Here is a 22,137-nt window from a genome sequence, read left to right as displayed (position 1 = left end):
CTAGCGCCCCCTGCCGGATTCCCAAACCTTTTTATTTATTTATTTACTTTATCGGAATGGTACGAAACTTGGTAAAGGTTGTGGCACTTGTTGTGTGAACACACTCATGGACATGACTCGAAAAGGTTTAATGGTCCTGAAAAAAAATAGTCACAGACAATTGTTCATGGTCAAAAATGACCGCATCGGAAATTAATGGGAGACGAATTTCATCTATTGGAGACGTTTGGTATTGCGCACAAACAAATTCTTACTGAGAGCTATTTTTTATTTATTTATTCATTTAAGCCTTCGTCTTTAAAAAGAGACCAAACTGGATTCAAGACTTATGACAGTTTAGGAAATTTCATTTTTAGGGTCCATGCTCAAAAAGTGAATAAATTGATTATAACTACTGCATAAATATAATTTAGTACGATTAAATAAAAACCATTATCAAACTAAAATATAGTACAAACATTTAATTGTACCAGAACAGTACCAGAGGGTTCATACACATGTAATAATACAAAACATTCTATGTGCTGTAATGAAGTGACTGAAAATAATATTTTATAGATAAAAGAAAATAATGCAAGTATAAATTAAAAAACCTACAACATGATGTATACTTAAATTTTTATTTCACCTTTTCCACATTACAGCTGGTTATATACATTTTGGGCAAAAAATTATGTCACAAATCTTTGTTGTCCTCAGAAAAGGGGCTCTTTTTCCTTTAAGCAAAATATAATCTAATATCCATTTAATTTTGACATTTTGTAAGCTTCACCTGTGCATTCATTATCACCAAAAGCAAAACAAAAGGACAACAATGTCTATAAATAGGCCATCTCTTTATTGTTGTTGATTTATTTTCACATATCAATCTCTGAAATGACATATTCAAATTGATTAAGGGAAGAGCCTTTCATCCAAGTTCACACACCCAAGAGAGAGAGGGGAAAAAGGTTTAAAAAGGTCAGTTTAAGAACTGTACTCCAAAAAGGAATGGAAAAAGCAGGGCAAAATGAAAATACTGATAAGGTGACTGTTTTTATATATATATCTAAAATCCTGGTGTAATCTCCAGCAGTCATTCATGAAAGCCACACGGTCTTCAACTTGTACCTTTCGATTTAAACCTCAGCCTAAATCTAAGGTCAGACCTCAGGCCCAAATCAGCAGCTCAAGTTTAATCCATCCATACAATGAACTTTGAGATGGTTTAAAAAAAAAAAAAAAAAAAAAAAAAAAACCTGGATTGATCAGAGAGAACAGGCACATTTGGAATAATTGTAAAGGTTGTCTAACATTTTCTAACATTTGTCACTGTTTAAAACAGTGGTAATAGTTTCAGTTTCTCACAGAAAAACATTTTTTTCCTTGCTTTCTTTTTTTTTCCATCTTTTTTTTTTCTTTTTTTTTTTTGGTCTCCAGCACTCCCCACCACGCAAAAACAGCTGGAGGAAAAGGGTAGTGGTGTGAGTTTTCTCCCATGCACACACGAGGAACAAGTCCTCGATACGGGACTGTGCAAGGCTGAGTGTCAGAGTACGAATGTCCTTAAATGTATGAGCAACACTGATGACTCCATAATCACGTGACCTTTAGGAGTGTACAACATATAGCGTTTGTATGTGTGCACGGGGGTCGTTTGAGATCTAGAATCAGTCAGTCACTTGTGCGTTCAGATGATTTCAAAGGTTTTCTTCAGTTCCATGATTAACTGCCAGTCTGATTTCTGCATCTCGTCTCTGAACCAGTTCTTCAGAGTGTCGATTGACTGACGGGTGATCTACAAGAGATGCAGGAACAAATGTGCATTAGATAAATCAATACCAATCACTTTTAAGGGGGCAGCAGACTGAATACAGACACTATTGGCGCTTTTCCACTGCATGGTACGGCTCGGTTCGGCGAGGAACGGTTCGGCTCGCTTCGCTTTTCCACTGCGTGGTACGACTCGACTCGGTATGGAACGGTTCGCTTTAGCTCGGTTGCTTTTCCACTGCAGTTAGTACCGCTTTAAAGTGGGTGGGACTGATCGTTATAGTTGCGCCGCCTCTACTGCCTTGACACCATCGTAAACGTGCCACATTTCAAACGCACAACACAGGAACAATCTTCTTTTTTCAAGCAAGTACTTTAAAAACAGGTGCTACAGCGTTGGCTGTTGTCTACTGGCTATTTAAATCTAGCGGGTTTAGGCTCAATCCCAATTCACCCCTTGCCCCTACCCCTCCGTTTTGCGCGTTCCCGTGAAGGGGTAGGGTTGTCTCGATTCTCTTTTGGTTGGAGGGGTAGGAGTAGGGGGAAGGGCCAGATAGCCCTTGAAACGAAGATTTTTCAGGACCACACTTCAAACGAAGGGGTATGAGAAATGTACCTGCATACACCGGCTACAGAGGCAACATGACTGCCAATAATCATTTTCTTTATGTCACATTCAATCATGTGTTTATATTTACGGTCATGTTCTTCAAAGAAACGTTAAAAAAAAAAAAAAAAAAAACGCTAAAGTTCGTTAACAATATGACGCGTGTAAAAAGCAAAAGTTTGAAGCGAAGTGGACGGATAAACGCCTCATTCGTGCCGCAAGACCTCCAGACGCGCGTAAACACGTCTTTACATTGAAATCACTCGCGCAAGACGCTCTATTCGCGTTTGGTGTGAACGCAGCATTAGGCGTCGAAGATATCGTCATCTCTGTTGTTTTCTGCGAACTTCAGACGAAAAATGCAAAAACAAAATAGCTGTAACTCACGGAGGTTTGGAAGTTCGTGATAAACATTGGCGCATCTCCTGTGACGTAGGCGCTAGCGACGACGTATAATGACTTGTAACGGTGTAGTAGTGGTGTCCCATTTCTTAGGGGAATATTTTCACCCCTACGCCTTGCCACTCTGTTTCAAGGGGTAAGGGGTAGGCGAAGGGTTAGGGGTAGGCGAAGGGGTATAAAATAGAATTGGGATTGAGCCTTAGTGTCTCGTGTCGCAAATACAATGACGCTGGTAGTGACGATTCTGTCTGACCAATCAGTGATCTGCAGTGTTTTCACGTCACATTTTAGTATCGGGACGGTGCGCTTGGAACCTCAACAGACCAGGAACCATTTAAAGCGAGCCGAAGTGAGCCGTACCGTACCATGCAGTGGAAAAGCGCCATATTTTAGTAATATTTGTATGCTATTATAGTATTTATTCATATTTTGAATTAATGTTTATATATTCCTTTTTCTTTTTTTCAAAAATTATTATTATTGTTTATTTTTACGCTGGCTGGAAAAGGGTCAACAAAAACAACACTGTCTTGGCATCACATGAGCTCCAGTGGCTTTATTTCAGGATGTAGGAGAGAGCTTACCTTGCTAACAATGAGGTCTACAGACTCAAAGTGTCGGCCGTACATCTTGGGTGATTCTCCAGGAATTGGTTCTATTTTCACACAGATCTCCTGTCCTTTCTTAGCGATGTCTACAGATTTGTGATTTATTTCAATACCGGTCACAATGCCAATGTCTACAAACTGAGGAGAGAAAAATTAATGCAAACAATAGCACTACATATTCGAAAAGGAAAGCAGTTTCTCTGCTTCTTTATTTATTGAGCATATAATGTGTAAACTGTCTAAATGTCTCACCCCTTTGGTGGGCACACACACCGGAGTGCCTGTTCTCAGAACTCCGGCGTCCACAATGACGCCCATGACGATGGGATCTCTGGAGTTGAAGATGAACTGGGGCAATATACGCAGCTTACAGGGAAACACGGCTAGTTGTCTGAAAAAGAGAGAAACGTTCAAATATTCAACTTTGACACAGTCTTTAAGAACCTAGGCCTAGAGTTAAATGTTAAAACGTACACTACTACGGGCTCAGTTAGATTGTTCATATTTATGAAAAAGTCTATTTTGCTCGCCAAGGCTGTGAAAACGGTAATATTGTGAAAAATTACTAACATTTTAAATAATGTATTTTAAAATGTTATTTCTGTGAATTTTCAGCATCATTTTTCCATTCTTCAGTGTCACATGATCCTTCAGAAATCATTCTAATATGCTGATTTGTTGCTTAAGAAACATTTTTTGTTAAAATCAATGTTACTGCATCATATTTTTGTGGAAACTGTATTTCTATTCAACAAGGAATTGTGAAGTAATATACCAGTTTCCACACAAATATTATGCAGTAAACAGCATTATATTGCCACTATTTATAAATTTAATGCACTCGTGCTGAATAAAAGTGTTAATTTTTAGTATGAACTAAAAAAAGCATTAACTTTTGAACTGTAGTGTATTAAATTGAGAAAAAAGGGTGAGGATGAGGGCAGTAGACTTGAACGCACTTGAACTCATCCTGTTTCTGTTTCTTGTAGTCTTCTCTGTATTTGGTGAAGGCGTCAAACAGATGGTAGATGATCTCAGCGCTGAAAATGCGCACGCCGAGACTGTCAGCCATCTCCTGAGAATCTCGCTCTATTTTCACATCAAACGCCAGGATCACTGCATACCTACAGAGAGAGTGATTAGCATGATATAATCCATGATAGGAGATAATTATGTAACACTCAGAATACATACTGTTGATCATGCTCCAACATAGTAGAAGCTTTCATGACGTCTTTCTTGTGGACGGGACCAATGTTGATGCCAGCATACTGAAGGACAGAAAGAGAATCTAAGAGGAGATGCAAACAACTGAAACACTACAACTCAATTACACTGCAACAAGCTCAATGGAGGAAACAAAAACAATGATTATTTTGGTAATCAAGTAATCGGTTGACATTTTGACGATTAATCGAGTAACCTGATAAAAAAATTTGTGGTAGTACAAATAGACCCAAGCGAACAATAACGTGTAAAATGACTTAAAATACATATATAATAACAATAAGGCAATACTTACTGGTTCAAATAAAGTATCAAAATCAAGTAATCATATGGTTTTAACACTGTTAAAATACATAATGTAATATATAATATAAACAATCAACTTATGTATATGCCGTATTATATCAAACTTCTGCAGAGGGCGCCAACTGATTGCGATTGTTGTCATATTTAGAAATATTAATATTACGTTACAAATCTGGTGAAACGGCGCACGTTGTGTTCCCAGATGAACGTTTTAAGCAACCCAAACTCGCAGCATATGCAGAGATGGAGTTTGTTAACCGAGCTGCAAAGACGCGCTCCGCGCATGCAAATGATAACAGTGCAACCCTTCGCTATGAAACACAAATCGCGTCAGACTTTATATGCGCTCCCAAACGCACGTTATTGGAAACCCAAACAAACGGCACATGCAGAGACTGAGTTTGTGTGGAGCAGCATTTACTGTGAACGGAGACACTCTGAGATACGTAACCTGCACATATATGTAAATAATTAAAGCATCGCACTTCACCAAAACCCGCAGTGCATATACTTATTTAATTGAATCGCAGACTTTGTAATTTCACAGTAGCACTATGCTATATTATGATTTTTAAATGGTTTAAATACATCGTAAAGCCTTAGAAAACTGTCTTATAATGCCGTTCATGGATTCTCGTCCTTGGAATCAGGTCCACTTAAATCAACACGTAATTATATTAAAGATGACTGTGAATACATGTAGGGTAAGTGCAAATGCGTGTATAATCTAAGCTATCAGGCTAATCGGGTATCTGTATGCTATGCTAGTACATAGGCTAATACAGAAATTAATGGTCTTTATAACAGTTCAAACAGCATTTATCATGACATGATTTTGTAGGAATTGTAATCAGGCGCTAAAGAGAGTACCTATTAAAAGTAATTTGAGCCAATGAGATCGCTTGGAGTCCTAACAGAGACCCGATTTCAAGGGAGGACCTGATATGTCACCACAGGTTAAATCGAAACATAAATTGCAATCAAGAGTTTTTTTTTTAAATAGAGTACTTGAATTTAATCATGGTGATAGCCATAAAAACAATACTTTAAAGTCCACATGAATTCAAAATTGACCATATTTACTTTGTTTGCCTAAATTGTTAGTTTTGTGGTGAACAATTCATCCAGTCAATCCACACAAAAATTTTTTTTGGCTTTGTAATCTTTAATCAAAATCTGAAAATGCCCCTCCCCTCTGCCTTGGAGGACCTTCCCTGATGACGTATGTTTGACGGCTTGGTTTGGGAAACGCTTAACCACTCCCCTCAAACCGTTAGTCTGCTATGAGCGAGAGATGGAGAGGAGGAGCGCTAGAGTAAAACCCTGCCCTCTGTTCAATATTCCTTTTCACTGGGAAATACGTCACAGCACTGGAGAAAAGTCGTTTGCAACTTCCGGTTCACGCGGACTTTAAGATGGCAGCCAAGATGAGAGTAATGCTGATTATAAATATATTTGCATTTAATACTTTGTACTATAATATATGAAGCATAGTACATTATATATAATCTAATTAAAACTTGACTACTTTGACCAATATTTGTGCAGCATCTATTGCTCATTAGAGTAAGATGTTACCATCAAATACCAGCAAATCTGGAATCTTTCATGCGCTTCACGTGAGAAGAGAGATTTGTGCGTCACACAGAGTTGCCGCCAATTTAGGGTGCACTAACTCACTGACTCTGCCACGACAGACAGGATGTGGCCTTAGAAGGCAACTGCTTATGTAGGCAGCTTGCTTGGTTTTGAAAGAGCTTAGATACAACATGCATCGCAAAACCATAATAAATCCAAGCAAGTTCTTCAATAACCCATTTATAAAAAGGGTTTTATGAGAGTGTGTGAAGACTTACAGGCACTTTGGATGTACGCAAGTACTCCAGCAGAGCCTCCAGAGAGCCGAGCGTGGAGGCCTGCACATACACACCCTTCTCCTCCAGCTTTATGGCATTCAGAGTTTGTTTCAGCTCCCGGATCAACTCGTCCTACAAAGAGCAAACATCAGGATGCAGGAAAGCTCACCAATGTAGCAATTAGATTAACAGTTATTACTGACTTGATTATTGTATGTGCGAGAAAAGAGAGGAAAGAAAGAAAAGTACAGCGTGTTCTTAAAGGGACACAACTGATTGGTTTGTAGAAGAACATGGTTACCCTCAGGACAGGAATTTCATCCTCTTTATGAGCGACGAGGAGAGGCAGGCCTGCCAGCGTCTTCTCCAGATCCTTCCCCAGGATCTTCACTCCCTGAGCCGTGGACACTTCTTTATGCTTCTCATACGGATTCTGTACACAGAGAGAAGGAACATGTAGCATGTGATCAAGTGAGACAAGCTCAGAGCTCTATCACAACGTAACGGATATGGCGAGTTAAATATATAATTGGGTATGAGACCTTCACTCGGAGCTCTTTCAGGGGTGGAGGGAGGAGCAACCCTCTGATCTGAGTGACGATTGGTCCATCCACACCAGGGACGATAATGGTCTCGCCCTCACGCAGACAACCATTGATCAGGATCACGTCTATCGTCGTACCCATGCCAGGCAGAGCTTTTACCTGAGATACAGGAAATGGACCGCAGAGGTTATATTATAGCTTGGATGGGCAATGTTTAGGTACTTGGTTAAATTTACATATTTGACACAAGACAACACAATTACTTAAATCAATCAGAATACTATAGTATAGACAGTTACCAGTAAAATTATCAACATCAACATCAACAAAAAACATCTTTACATTGCAAAGGTGGAACAGAAGCTGCATCTGACATGGCATTTAAGGCCCAGATATAATATAAGTGAAATCAAAGTACGAACTGGTGTGACATCATTTAAAAAAAAATTAAAAATCAGGCCAAAAAACAAATGTTTGCCATTTCGGCAGTTTGAAACAGCTTGACAAAGCAAACTTTCTGAAAAAAGCTCAGGCTGGTAAACTCCTTCAAACTACCACTGGTCTGTGGTGGACACTGGACAGCGATTACAATATTATGACAAAAATCATTGTTGTCGATCATTACTCTTGATATTATAATAAAGAAAATTAATGTTGATTAATAAAATATATTTTAAAAAGCTTTGTGTTTGGGGAAAGGCACATCACATTCTGGCTACACAGATAAAACAAGCTAAGAAATGTTTACACATAAGAAAATGTGTTATCACATTGGTTATTTTAGTAGCATGAAAAACAAAATGGCTAGTCAAACTTGGAATAAATGATATACAGAAAGCAAGCAAAGAACATTATCACTGAAGCGGTCCATGATTTCAGTCTAGCGCAAGCTACCCACTCTCAAATATAACCGCTATAATAATGTAAACGGTCTACACTGCAGAATCAATGTACTTGCGTCGTATCTGCACTTAGTTGTTTATTCACAATTTTTAGGATGTAGTTATTAAGGGCGCACACCAAACAAAGCTCTGGCATTTTCAACATTGACGAATCTAAATGCCTCTGATTGGCCACTGCGTTCATATTAGTGTTGTCACGATACCAAAATTATTGTTTCGATACTGATACCAAGTCAAGAATTGCGATTTTGATACTTTTCCTGAAAAGGGAGAAACACTCAAATATCATTGCTGCGCTTTATTTTAAAACCGGGACAACATTCTAATCATATAACACACTAATAAATGATATATTAGACATTTGAACAAAATATGAAATATCAAAATATAAAAAATAAATTAGAGCAATGACATTCAAGGTAAAAAAAATTGTAAATTTAGCAGCATTATCTCATTTATCATAAGAAACATAAGAGTTACCGGTAATAACTTTATCTTGATTCTGAACTTTGAATAAAAATATGAACAGCGATTATATTAAACAATGTTTAATATTGGTAACATATGATAAGCCTCATTGGTGATATATTTGACATATGGAGAGAGTTATGGAAGGCCTATACTTCATGTTAAACAAATATATAGCAGCTAAGACAACATCGGCAGTGTTGACGGCAAAATAGACTACAGAATATTTCGTTATGTATTGAGAGGTGCAGTATTTGAAAATCGATAATATTTTTTTAAATTACATTTAAATCTGCATTTGTCAAAACCTAGAGACTTTCAAACATCAAAATGTCATTTATTAATATGTATTCGTGTCAAAATGACATGGAAACATCTTTTCCTATTCTATTTTGCCTGGAAACGCTTCCAACACGCTTGCGTGTCGCGTGAAAAATAGGCGTTGGTTCTATTTCTAGCATGCACGCGTTTTCCGCGCGTCTCGAGCTGCGCCTGAGTCACGTGTCACGCAGGCAGTGTGCTAGCTCTAACCTGTTAACATGGGAACCGAAATAAAAACGGACACGCCACGCAGCCAGTGTGTTGCCGGCCTTACAAATCTGGAACGCGGTCATTCTTAGAAGTATCGATACTAATAAATTTAGGAATCGTGACGTTTTTCATTTCCGAGAATCGCGATACTTTTGAAGTATCGGTGCACCGTGCAACACTAGTTCATATACTCAACAGAATGTGTGATTGGTTATAATAATGCTCAATATGCTGCAAACAACTTGTAAAAGGACTGTTGCAATGTGGTCAAATCTAAATGTAATGTCATAATCAACTCATTAAAGCTTTTCCTTTTGACCACTTACCTCCATGACCTGTGCCCGAAGTTCGTCGCAGTGAGCCAGTCGGCGGGCCAGCATGGTTTGAGTGAGCTCAACCAGCAGGGCAATGAGGTTCCCCATCCCGTCACCCGAGTGGGCCGAGGTGGGAACCAGGGACACAAACGTACGAGGATCTTTGTTCTCGTAGAACAGGGCGGCATTAAGACCCTGAGGATTGAAAGACACGCACAAGACAACATTTAAGTTAAGCTCACTTCTTATACAAGTCAACAAGAAACAGCATTTGCAAACAACATTAAGACTATACAAAAAGATAGAGACAACAGACCTGCTGCGCGAACTCTACGATGACAGATTTAGCCCTCTCATCAAACTCATCCTTGGTGTTCTTCTTCTGTTTCTTCAGTGTGGCCACCACGTCTGTTTCTGGACTCTTTTTCCAGTCATACAGACGGTCGATCTGACAAAGAAACATTAGCATTCAAATACTTGTTGTAATGATCAGTATCAGCATTCAGTAGTCACTATCTGGTACCTTGTTAAGTGCTACTATGAAGGGGCACTTCTTCTCCTTCAGCAGGTTGATGGACTCGAGTGTCTGTGGCTCTAAACCGTGCATGATATCCACCACCAGGATGGCGATGTCACACAGAGAACTACCCCTGTTCCGCAGATTACTGAAGGGTGGAGGAGAGTGCCATTAAACATACAAATACTATACAACTAAAGTCAAGACTGGTATGGATTTTCTAAGTTTATAAAAGGTACGTTTTTTTGTTTGTTTATAAATATACACACACAACCATTCAAAAGTTTGGATTTTTTGTGAGTCTCTTATATTCACAAAGTTTGAATTTATTAATCGGAACAAAAATACTGTAAAACTCACGATGTGACAAAAGTGATTTTTTGACCTTGTATTTTACGTATCAGGGATATTTGTCTGACATTTCTTACATTATTTTGTTTCCACTTATTTCTGTATATTTAAATGTATACCATACTGTTGTTTCACTTTTTGAACCTCACGTCGGTTGACATTTATGCCTTATTATCAGAAAACGAAAAAATGTATACATAAAAAAAATCCAGTGAAACAATTTATTACAATGTAAAATAACTGTTTTCAATTTAAAATGTCATTTTATTCTTGTGATGGCAAATTTTCATTTAAAACAATTTCATTACTCCAGTCTTCAGTGTCACATGATCCTTTAGAAATCATTCTAATACGCTGATTTGCTGCTCAAGAAACATTTACAATTATGCTGCTTAATATTTTTGTGGAAACCATTATTATTTTTAGTATTCTTTGAAGAACAGAACTTTAAAAAGAAACAGCATTTATTTGAAATAGAAACATTTAAAATCTCTTTACTGTCAATTTTATACATTTAAGGGATCCTTAAATGCATTCATTTCTATCTTAAAAATTTGAAAAAAACTTTTGAATGGTAGTGTATATATTCTGTCTATCACTTTTACATGGCGCGCGCACACACACACACACACACACAAACAAAGGTATAGTGTGTACCTGAAAGACTCGTGTCCAGGTGTGTCAATAATGAGCATGCCAGGAATCTTCACACTCTCCATCTCAAACTGATAAAAACATACAAACACCAGGGTTCATACACATCTTTACCAATACATTTCCATGACTTTTGAGGCAATATTCATGACCTAATGTTCCATGAAAGTCTACATACACGTAAAATAAGAATACAAATCAATGTTCAAATTTATCAATGACTATTAATGCTATTTGTTTCCCATTTGTTTTAATAATAAGAACAAACTGCGTGCAACTGTCCCAGATGTTACTCCACGCAGATAACATAACGTCACGTGACTGAATGCCGAATGCTAAGTATTGTAATTTCCCCCCTTATTTAGGCTGCTTTCACTTGAGGACCAAGCAAGCATCCAATATACTGTTACACATGCACATTTTTCTCAACTTTTTACATTCACTTAAGACATAACTGATTTTGTTCACGTAAATACTCGCAAAGACATGCATTTTGACAATTCTTTTGTGTATTAGGACGTTTAAGCGCAATATGCCACGAAAAGAACTCAATTTGGCACTGGCTTTTGACACTGAGCTTTTTGCGAGGCGGCTTCATCTCTTAGAGAGCAAACACGGTACAGCTGAATCACCCACACTGTTCTCAAATTACTGATTTGATCTGATATTCTGTGTGGATTCATTTATCCATCTAACCTACATGCTATGACTGTACAGATCCTGAAAGAAGAAGAAAAAAAAGAAGAAAAAAAAACCCCTGCACGTTACAGAAAGATACTCACATTTTTCACCATCTTGGTTTGTTCTATAATGGTTTCCAGGGGCACATTTGTGGCTCCGATCTGCTGTGTGATCCCACCAGCCTCACCATCCTGAACATGTGTGTGTCTCAGCTGATGGACAGAGAAGAAAACAATAATAAACACACAAAATCCACACAAGTCCACATCAGTCGCTTTAAAACGCACCTTATCCAGGATTTTGGTCTTCCCTGTGTCCACATGACCCAGTACACAAACCACAGGAGATCGGAGCTTGTCCAAATTTATGTTCTTCAGGTTTTCCTGCCTTCGTTTCTGCACACAAAGGAAAACGTGATTGATTTCAACTCCACTGACTAAAATGTGCGTATATCCGTACAAAACACTGAGTATCTGTACCTCTATGCGCCTCTTGGCCTTGTCGTAAAGTCTCTCCTCTTTGCTTCGGTCATCATCCGAATCGCTCTCGCTGCTCGACTCTGAGCTCGGCTCTTTTCTTGCTTTGTTTGTGGTCGTCTTGTTGCTGCTGTCTTTGTTGTCCTCCTCATCCTCACTCTCCTCCTCTCCTTCACCCTCTTCTTCTTCTTCCTCCTCCTCATCATCCTCCTCCTCTTCATCCTCCTCCTCTTCCTCACTGCCATCCTCCTTGTCTTCAGCAGGTTTTTGTGTAGCTGTAGTGGGTTCCTTCACCTCGATGTGAACCTTCTTCATCTCTGAGTGCACAAATGTCAAATGAATCAGGGTCCGTGGAAAACTACCACCAAATTACTTTGATTTTAAAAGATATGCATCTGTGGGACAGGTTGCTTTAACCCCACCTTTCTCCTCATCGCTGGCCATGGCCTCCCAGTCATCCAGATCAGCAGCCTCTGCCTTTGGCTCCTTAACTGTAACAATGAAAATTACAATTTTAAGAAGCCATCACACTTCCTTTAAAGCATAAATTTATGAACAGACAATTTTACTGTATAACATGCAATGTCACGGAATTTGGCAAATTTTGGATTAATAACTCAAAAGTAGGGCTGCAAAATTAATCATATTCAAATCGCGATATGGAATAGTGTCAGTTGTTATTAAACCACAATAATTACTATCTGCATGTCAAAAACTCAAAGGTCTTCATGACAGAATTAAAGTATGGTTAACATGAAATTGCAACAGAAATATATTACTCTTACTAAAATGTACTTCTCAAAATAGTAGTAATAAAAACAATAATAATAACAACATTGATTTTAGATGATTACTATTTAAAAAAAATTGAGGAATAACAAAAAACTATATTTTTACGTTTAAGTTTTAATTTAGTTTCGTTTTGTTGTGCAGACCTGACAGACCTGATAATTTATTGTAAATAATTTTTTATATTTTGATTACATTTAAAAGACGGATTCAAATGCTACATTTTCCAATTTCAATTGATCAAACATGCTGTTTAATGACTAAAACAAAGTTAAACCATTAAAATAAAAATATAAAAACAGAAAACAGAATTTAGGGGAAAAAATTTACAGATTTTATAGGGCCCTACATTTGAGAAATCAAAGTCAAGCTTAAAGCTTTTCATTTTAAACTCGAGTAAATCTAGAAGAGCTGGCTGTGATTGGTCGTTACCTGGCTCCGCATCAGGCTTGTCTACTTCCATCTCTGTTGTGATTGGCTGAGGTGTCTCTGATGTAGGCGCTGTCACTTCTGACGTTTCTAATATAAGCACACACACAAAAAAAAATCGTAGGAAATTTTAACCATCTTTGATCACAGCAGGAAGCAAGTCAGGATCTAACCTTCAGGAGTCTGTGCTGTTGGCTTCTTTTTTCTCTTGTCAGAGTAAACGGGCTTCTTCTTTGGCATTGCATCTTTGGATGGCACTTCAATACCTGAAAGGAAGCCAACGACACCACCGGGTCAGAAAACTATCATCATAACTTCATCATAAGCACTGTGAGTCATGTTCTCACCCTGAGCCTGCAGTGCTCGCAGTGTGGCTTCTGCTCTGGCTCGAGCCTCTTTCTGGGCCTTGGTGAGGAGTTTTCCCTCCTTCTTTAGTCTCTCTTTTCTCTCCTTTTCCTTTTGCTTCTTCTTCTCCTTCCTCTCGGCCTCTAGACGCTCCTGTGGATGAAGGTTTCAGAGTTGAAGGAAACATAATCATTTGACACCATGATCTTGAGTGACCGGGTCTTTCCACTGACCTGCTCCAGTCTCTGAGCCTCCATCTCCTCCAGCAGCCTCTGTTTCTCCTCCTCTTCTCTTTTGATTCGTTCCTCCTCTTCCTTCATTTTGGCCAGGGCCTCCTGCATGGCTTTCACCGTCGCTTTGCTGGGACCCTTTTTCTTGTCTTTCTCCTCCTTTTCACCCTTCTTCTTCTTCTTGTCCTTTTTCTTTTTATCACCCTCAGCCTCCTCTGTAGAAAAGCAGAGGAGAGAGAGGGAAATTAGTTGGAGAATAAAAAAAAACAGTGATCATGTGGGCTTGAAATAACCCAGAGGAGCATCTTAGATATCAACCAGTGTGGCTTAGATGTTATCAACTAATGTATGGTCTTAAAGCTTAGGACTTGGTGATGTATTGAATATTCCCAAATAATCATGATGCCTTTCATCATCTTTTTAGAACTTTTCCTATAGAGCATGTTTGACAATTTAGCACTCCTCATCTAATGACTTTAATAGTGTTTGATTTAAACTTCAGTAGCGAAATTGCTATATCCTACAGTTCAATATTTTGGATTCAGTAAGTTTTTTTTTTTTAAAGAAATTAATATTTTATTCAGCAAGGATGCATTAAATAGATCAAAAGTGACAGCTTAAGACATTTATAATGGTACAATAGATATTTATTTATTTCAAATAAATGTTGTTCTTTTGAACTTTCTATTTATAAAAGAATCCTAAAAAAATGCAGTAAAAAAATAAAATAAGCAGCAATAACGGTTTTCAACATTGATAATAAGAAACGTTTCTTGAGCACCAAATCAGCATCTTAGAATGATGATAAAATATATTCAAATAGAAAACAGTTATTTTAAATTGTGATAACATTTCACAATATTACTGTATTTTTTGTAATAAAATAATAATATTTCACAATATTACAACCTCTGTGTGCAAAAAATATATACATATTACTGGCCCCAAACTATTGAACGGTAGTGTGCGTAATATATATATATATGTGTATATATATATATGTTTTTTACTGTATTTTAAATCCTGCATTGCACATTTAATAAATGTTATCACTGAGAAAAAAAGTAATACAAACAAATAATAAAAAAATACACTTTTGAAATCATTCAAATCAATCAGAAAATACCTGAACACAAATATCTGATATATATATATACACTGTATGTATGTATGTATGCATGTATGTAATATATATATATATATATATATATGAAGAGTTCAGATGCAAAAGCCTCTATTAACTATTAATTGTCATTTAAGTGAAATTACTGAACTTAAATATACTGAACTTGATAAAAATGATCATTCTAGAAGAAAATTTCAGATGGCACTTAGAGGCTTTTGCATCTGAACTCTTCATATATATATATATATATATATATATATATATATATATATATATATATATATATATATATATATATATATATATATATATATATATATATATATATATATATATATATATATATTAGGGCTGTCAATCGATTAAAAATTGTAATCAATTAATCGCATGATTGTCATGAGTTAACTCGTGATTAATCGCACATTTTTTTATTTGTTCTAAATGTACCTTAAATTAATACTTTTCAAGTTTGTAATACTCTAATCAACGTGGGCATGGATAAATATAGATGCTTTATGCAAATGTATGTTTATTATTGAAACCATAGTCAACATAGAGCATGAAGAGGAGACATGTTTCAAAGGTCATAGATGTTTTTCAAAGAACTTGTTCATGTCTATTAGACGCATGTAGAAAGAACAAAGAAATACCAGGTTCCCATTACTTCTCTTTCTTTGCATTGAGCAATTAACACAAACATGTTTAGATTTTTGCATGACAGGGCAGCTCTTCTGAAAATGCTAAATGTACATTTATTATTTATTATTAGGCTACATTATAGTTTGTCTCTCTCTGTGCCCATTTTGATGAAGCTAAATTCTCAATAAAACTGTTTTCATTGGTATATTTTACTGTTTCTGTTGTCAAACAACGGAATGAATATGAAATGGTGACTGAAACGCGACCCATTAAGACATAACCAGCTCTCCCTTCCAAGATGTTAATCTGCACAAAAATCCTGATAATCGAGCCGTCGTCTGATTAAATCAAATACACATAAGATAAACACAATATCTGTTTTGCGATTTCGGCTATACTTGCATGTAAAATTAGAGAAGCAACATCATATCTGTGTTTAACTGAATTAAAGCGCTGCTCCTCTCTCCAGCGCGAGACGCAGAGAGAGAGCGAGAGAGAGAGGCGCGCGCGCGTGCTGGGAGAGCAGTACCGGCGGTACCGGTAGATTCTCAGAAACTAAATAAGGTTTGGGCGCTTTGTTGAAGGGAAAAATCGCTAAATGGGTCTGCAATGTCGCTAAGTTGGCAACACTGTGTATCTCCATTTCTCCAACTAGGTTTTGGGCCACGGGTCAAACAGAAAATACGCGCTGCGTTAATCGAGCGTTAAAAAAAATAGTGCCGTTAATATGATTTTGCGTTAACGCGTTATTAACGCGCTAACTTTGACAGCCCTAATATATATATATATATATATATATAAATACATACAGTATGTATTATAATACACATATAGAAACACTCCTGAGTGGACAATGTACTATGGAAAATCTGACCTTCTCCTTGGACATCAGCTTCATCCTGCTCCACTGAAGCCGCTGTCTCTAATGTCTTGCTCTCTGTTGAAGGTGTGGTAACCGGTTTCCCCTCATCCTTTTTTGAGGCCTCTTCCTCTTTTTCTCTCTTAGCCCTCAGCTTGGCCCTCTCCTCCTCTTTCTTCTTCTTATCCCTCTCTTTTTTCTCTGCTTTCTTCTGCGCGGCTGTCTTCATCTTGAAGGACGGGTCTTCTCTTTCGTCTTCCTCACTCTCTGCTTTGCCTTTGCCTTTACCTTTCTTCTTCTTGCTTGAGGTTTGAGAATCGTCATCCGATTCGTCATTGTCGACCGTTCCTCCACCCTTCTTCGCGCCACCATCTTCATCATTCTCCTCCGAGTCAGACCCGCCTTTTCGCCCGCCTTTCTTTTTAGCCTTGGGTTTCTGTCGTGACTGGGAGCCCTCGTCCTCAGAGTCTGAAGCAGGACCAGCAGGAGCGGGAGCCGCCACCGTATTCGTATCTTTCGTCCTGTGCTCGTTTTCCATGTTGTTCTGACCCTGATCTTCATCACCTTCCTCATCCTCCAGATTCGCCTTCTTACCCTTCTTGGCCTTCTTCTTGTCCGCTTTCGTCAAGGTGGGCTCAGGTTCAGGCTCTTCTACTGAATCGGATTTCTAAGAGGGAAACACGCAGGAATTGCTTTCAATGGCAAATGACTCTACTTATAGTATCTGCACGATTAGAAGAGGGAGGAAAAAAGAAAATGTGTGTTGAAAGTGTTTATGGGTGTTTATGAGTTACTAAAGAATACCTTCGCTGTTTCTTTTTCTGGTTTTCCTGCTTTCTCTTCTACTGACAGCCTCTCTAATTCTTTCTGGATTTCTTCCTCACTGCAATAAAAAGAGGTAATCAGTTATTTCCAAACATTTACACTACTGATATTTTCATGCAAATTAACACTTTTATTCACATATTAAATTGATCAGTAAACCATAAATATCAGATCAAACAGTGCTGACGTGGAAAGTTATACAAGTCTTTACAGTCTATAAATCACCAACATTCACCATGCATTTAACGTAGTAATGCTAACTGTAACCATGGTATTGTGACAGAAATAGTTGAATGTTTTTACATTATTCATCTCAGGGTTCGTACAGTTGTGGTCAGAATTATTGTCACCCCTGGTAAATATGATCAAAGATGGCTGTAAAAATAAATCTGCACTGTTAATTCTCTTGATTATTCAGTCAAAGAATACGTAAAAATCTAGCCTTTCATTGAAGTAAAAGAATTGAAAGTGGGGGATAAATCACATTATGAAATAAATGCTTTTCTCCAAAACACATTGGCCACAATTATTGGCACCCTTATATTAAATACTTTTTGCAATCTTTTGCCAAGATAACAGCTCTGAGTTTTCTCCTATAATGCCTGATGATTTGGAGAACACCTGACAGGAAATCAGAGACCATTCCTCCATACAGAATCTCTCCAGATTCCCAGCTCCACGCTGGTGCTTCTTCAGTTCATCCCAATCATTTTCTATGATGGACTGGGACGGTCATGGCAGAAGCTTTCAACAATATTAAATAAATCTTGACCTTTAACTATTTGAGCAGTAGGTTAACTGTAAAGCCAGGGAAAATCTCTTTAGGCTTATCAACTGTGTCAGTGTTGGAAGAAAGAGACGAAGACTTACTCGTAGTCTTCTTTCTTTCCTTTCTTTTTCTTGCTCTTTGATTTGTTCTGCTCCTTGCCTGCTCCTGCTCCTTCGATCTCTGCCGCAAGTGCGTCGATGTCAACCCCGTCGTCTTTGGCACTATAAAATTGACAGAAAAAGAGGAAGAATGCATTCAATTTGACTGAGGACGTTTTCCATGCATTTTAACTTTAAGGTCTTCAACATGGTGGTGTATTTCTAAAAGTTGACTAAAAAAAAAAAAATCATTAAGCACAAACGCACTTAACATTTACAGTTTACCTCTTCAAGGACATTGGACTAAAACTATAACTTTCACGAATCGCATGATTCCCTCTAATAGTAATCTTCCTGTTTGAACAGGAAATATGTCTCTACAAGAATAAATATCACATCTATAGATTTCACAGGGTCTTTAAATGGTGTAAATTTACAATAAAATATTTTGCATTTAAAAAAAACGTAGAAATGTTATGAGAAAGCGAATAGAAATGTACATAAAACTACAAATATTTGATGAAATCAGGTTAACACACATGTACGGTGCAATAAAACAATTAACCTCTGAGTAAATGCAGACCACCAGAAATGATTAACTAGCAATTGGCCAGGAAAACTCACATCTGTCACCAGAGATTTGGAAAAAAACAACAGCAGGATGTCCTATTGTGACTTTACATCATACTTTCACTAAAAAAGACTACCATTATAGACCAGTGGTGTAAGACAATATATTTCTGACAAACTCATCAATCAATCAGCATTACAAAAGCAGCACAGATGCATATTACACCCCAAAAACCACTCTAGACAACCAATGAAAGCATATACCAAGATTTACACCAAGATTTACAAAAACTGAGCATATTGAACACCTAAACACGTGCACCTTACCCGTCAAGTCAAACACAGCAATAAGGAGGAAGTGAACTTGTGCTGCTGCTTATATAGTGGAGTCTAAAGCCCTCCTTGCATGCTTGTTGCATCAGAAAAAAAAAGCACCGTTTACTAGCCTCACATCACAGGGTAGATCCCTCTCACATACATAAACCTGCTGACCTCAGCCAACACAGAGCAGATGATGAAAGACCAGCTAGACAGTTGGACAAATTACTTGAATGGATGAAGGAGAGATGGGGGGGGGGGACTTTAATAAATTCAAAAACGTGTTTGATGCAATGCAAAGCCTTTCCAAAAGTCAGTAATGGTTACAGGTAATCTTGTTTTGACGCAACTGAAAGTGCAATAATTCATGGCTGGATCTCATGACATCTTCTGAAACTGAACAGGGAATGACATAGCAACCAGCACTGAATGGTTAGCAAAGGTTAACACACTCATTAGGGCACTAATCTACTTAACCACCTCCATCCAGCAAGGCGAGAAGAGCAAGTATCTGCTCAGCATCAGACCCGGCTAAATTTAGACATTCAAGCGACTGTAAAACGGAAGGAGAAAACAGGTCAAACCAGGTGAAACTACTGTCCCACACTGCCCAGTAATACAGAAAAACCTAAAAAACCTAAAATAATTTCAACCTAACAAACTAAAAACAATCCACAGCTTACAGAACAGAAGAAACATAAAAGATTAGAGTCTGACATAAAAATTACAATCAATTCCAAGCTTCAGATTTTGATCAATTAATTTCCAATAATATACTGTATAGGGATTTTAAGTATATATATATATATATATATATATATATATATATATATATATATATATATATATATATATAAACTTAATGTATTTTAATGATTCTATATTATATATTTTAAATATAATTATAGTATATTCATTTAATGCAATCTGAACCAGTTTAAAAACATCAAAACAAATTATTCATCCTGGATTCACCAAAATCACTATGGCGTACGTTCAAACATGTTTTACTCTAACCAAAAACAATATGTCTATGACATATTTATTATTGAAGTTTGAGACATTTACAATGATATATTAAATAAATTATACACTCAATTAAAATTATATATATGTGACCCTGGATCACAAAACCAGTCATAAGTCGCACGGGTATATTTGTGGCAATAGCCAACAATACATTGTATGGGTCAAAATTATCGATTTTTCTTTTATGCCAAAAATCATTAGGATATTAAGTACAGATCATGTTCCACGAAGATATTTTGTACATTTCCTACCGTAAATATATAAAACATTTATTTCTGTGAGTGAATGCAGCACAATCGCGAAAATAAATGAACAACTTTAAAGGCGATTTTCTCAACGTTTCGATTTTTTTGCACCCTGGATTCTGGAGCTGTATCTCGGCCAAATATTGTCCTATCCTAACAAACCATACATCAATGGAAAGCTTTCAGATGCTGTATGAATCTCAATTTCAAAATAATTACCCATATGACTGGTTTTGTGGTCACATATGTGAAAATTGATAGAACTGTAGTGTTTATTTATGTATTTTTCCATGATTGTGATAAACATTTAGAATACCACTCTTAACCAATTACTCAAATCAATGAAGTGTTAATCATTTCTCTCATTTCAGAACTGTGGTGAAAATATATGCAATAATCAGATCAGATGTTCACACACAAAAAAGTTGATCTTAAAATTTTAAATACAGCCTGAATCACTTTTATTATTTATCATAAGCTTCACAATCACAGCCCTTGATCTCAGTGGGAAAGCCCAATCCAGCTGATGAAAGACTGTCACAGTCTTGCGAGCATTTTAACATCTCCACAGCTCGAGATTTCTAACTGTTACCGTTGTTGTGCCGAACTCGGACCCCCTCCTTCAGATCATCACCCCCCCTGAGTCCCAGGTAGGTTTAGGATTAGGTGTGTGGGTGCGGTTAGGATTAGGCAACCAGGTAGCGGCGGCCTCAACGAGGGGGGTAATAATTTAGCAGGGAGTTCAAGTAAGGCACAACACCGTTTCTACACGAACAAAGATCGATGGCATCCCATAGAAGAGCGTTTTACCGAAGACAATGCGAAACCGCCAGCCAGCACAATGGAAACGGATGATGTTGCACTGTCGGACGAGGAATCAGATACTGCGTGTAATACACAGAGGCCACAGCCCTTAAATACTAATGTCTTCTGTGCTCGGACAGTGTCTGATATGATATGATATGACAGCAGATGTGAAGTGCGTCTAATCTAACACTCACAGCTGGAGGACCTCGACTCAGGGGGGCTGGCCAAACCTACTCGTGTCTCATTTTAAAGCCACAACCGTGACAAATTAGACACGCTTACAATAAATTACCCAATCAGCCTCGTGTCTAGACCTGTATTAGTGAATGTCAGTGATCTACTGATGATATTCCTCTTTGGTAAGAGCGTCGGTATGGTAATGATCAAGACAGGCCTAGTTACAGCGGCACATGAACTCATGCCCATCAGAAGCTAGCCAGGTGGCTAACAGTGTGTCTCCTTAAACATTAACGTTACCCTGTCAAGATTACAAACAGCACAGTAGGTCACTGTAGTCCGTGTTACGCATTCGCACGTGTTCTGACTCACCCGTCATCTCCCTTATTTTTCTGTTTCTTTCCCATTATGTGTGAATAACTGTAACCTCCTCGTTGCGATGCAGTGTAGTCGGTGTTAGCCACGCAAGTTGGTCTTGCTCGCATTGCGCATGCGCACTTGACATTGAGTAATCGCGCACGGCGGCCTCAGCGCAGACCTTTAGCGCATCTGGATAGTCCATTCATTCGGCTACATATTAAAAGGATGAATGCGTTTTTAATGAGATTTCGGGGTCTTTGACTAAAAAAAATGCCGTTCTTGTACTTTTTCTCAAACAAATCGCACAGAAGACGAAAAAGAAAAC

At 37.7% G+C, this 22,137-nt stretch overlaps 1 protein-coding gene across 1 annotated transcript; it reads right to left on the bottom strand.

Moving 5' to 3' along the window:
• Positions 1 to 604: 604 nt before the first annotated feature.
• On the bottom strand, positions 605 to 21,963 carry eif5b (eukaryotic translation initiation factor 5B). Its single transcript, XM_084403000.1, has 24 exons — positions 21,825 to 21,963; positions 18,310 to 18,429; positions 17,419 to 17,497; positions 16,630 to 17,281; positions 13,994 to 14,205; positions 13,763 to 13,913; positions 13,589 to 13,681; positions 13,419 to 13,505; positions 12,620 to 12,688; positions 12,201 to 12,514; positions 12,009 to 12,116; positions 11,823 to 11,933; positions 11,044 to 11,111; positions 10,042 to 10,183; positions 9,835 to 9,966; positions 9,531 to 9,713; positions 7,301 to 7,462; positions 7,060 to 7,191; positions 6,759 to 6,890; positions 4,564 to 4,640; positions 4,329 to 4,493; positions 3,622 to 3,760; positions 3,346 to 3,507; positions 605 to 1,777 (listed from the first exon to the last, which is right to left on the bottom strand). Exons 1-24 carry the CDS (start codon positions 21,935 to 21,937, stop codon positions 1,670 to 1,672), a joined length of 3,711 nt encoding a protein of 1,236 aa, XP_084259126.1. The 5' UTR covers positions 21,938 to 21,963; the 3' UTR covers positions 605 to 1,669.
• Between the last annotated feature and the right edge of the window lie 174 nt (positions 21,964 to 22,137).

The sequence above is a fragment of the Rutilus rutilus genome (assembly GCF_951802725.1).
Source record: "Rutilus rutilus genome assembly, chromosome: 2".
NCBI lineage: Eukaryota > Metazoa > Chordata > Actinopteri > Cypriniformes > Leuciscidae > Rutilus > Rutilus rutilus.
Note: the sequence above shows the minus strand (reverse complement) of the source record. Positions and strands in the feature narration are given on the sequence as shown.

Bases quoted from the DNA above. Each gene is read 5' to 3' on its own strand.
- eif5b (XM_084403000.1), bottom strand. From the start codon at position 21,937: ATGCGAGCAAGACCAACTTGCGTGGCTAACACCGACTACACTGCATCG. The intron at 10,184-11,043 runs GTACACACTATA...TCCACCCTTCAG, and splicing joins CCTGGACACGAGTCTTTCAG to TAATCTGCGGAACAGGGGTA. The intron at 4,641-6,758 runs GTAAGTCTTCAC...TCTGTCCTTCAG, and splicing joins TGCGTACATCCAAAGTGCCT to TATGCTGGCATCAACATTGG.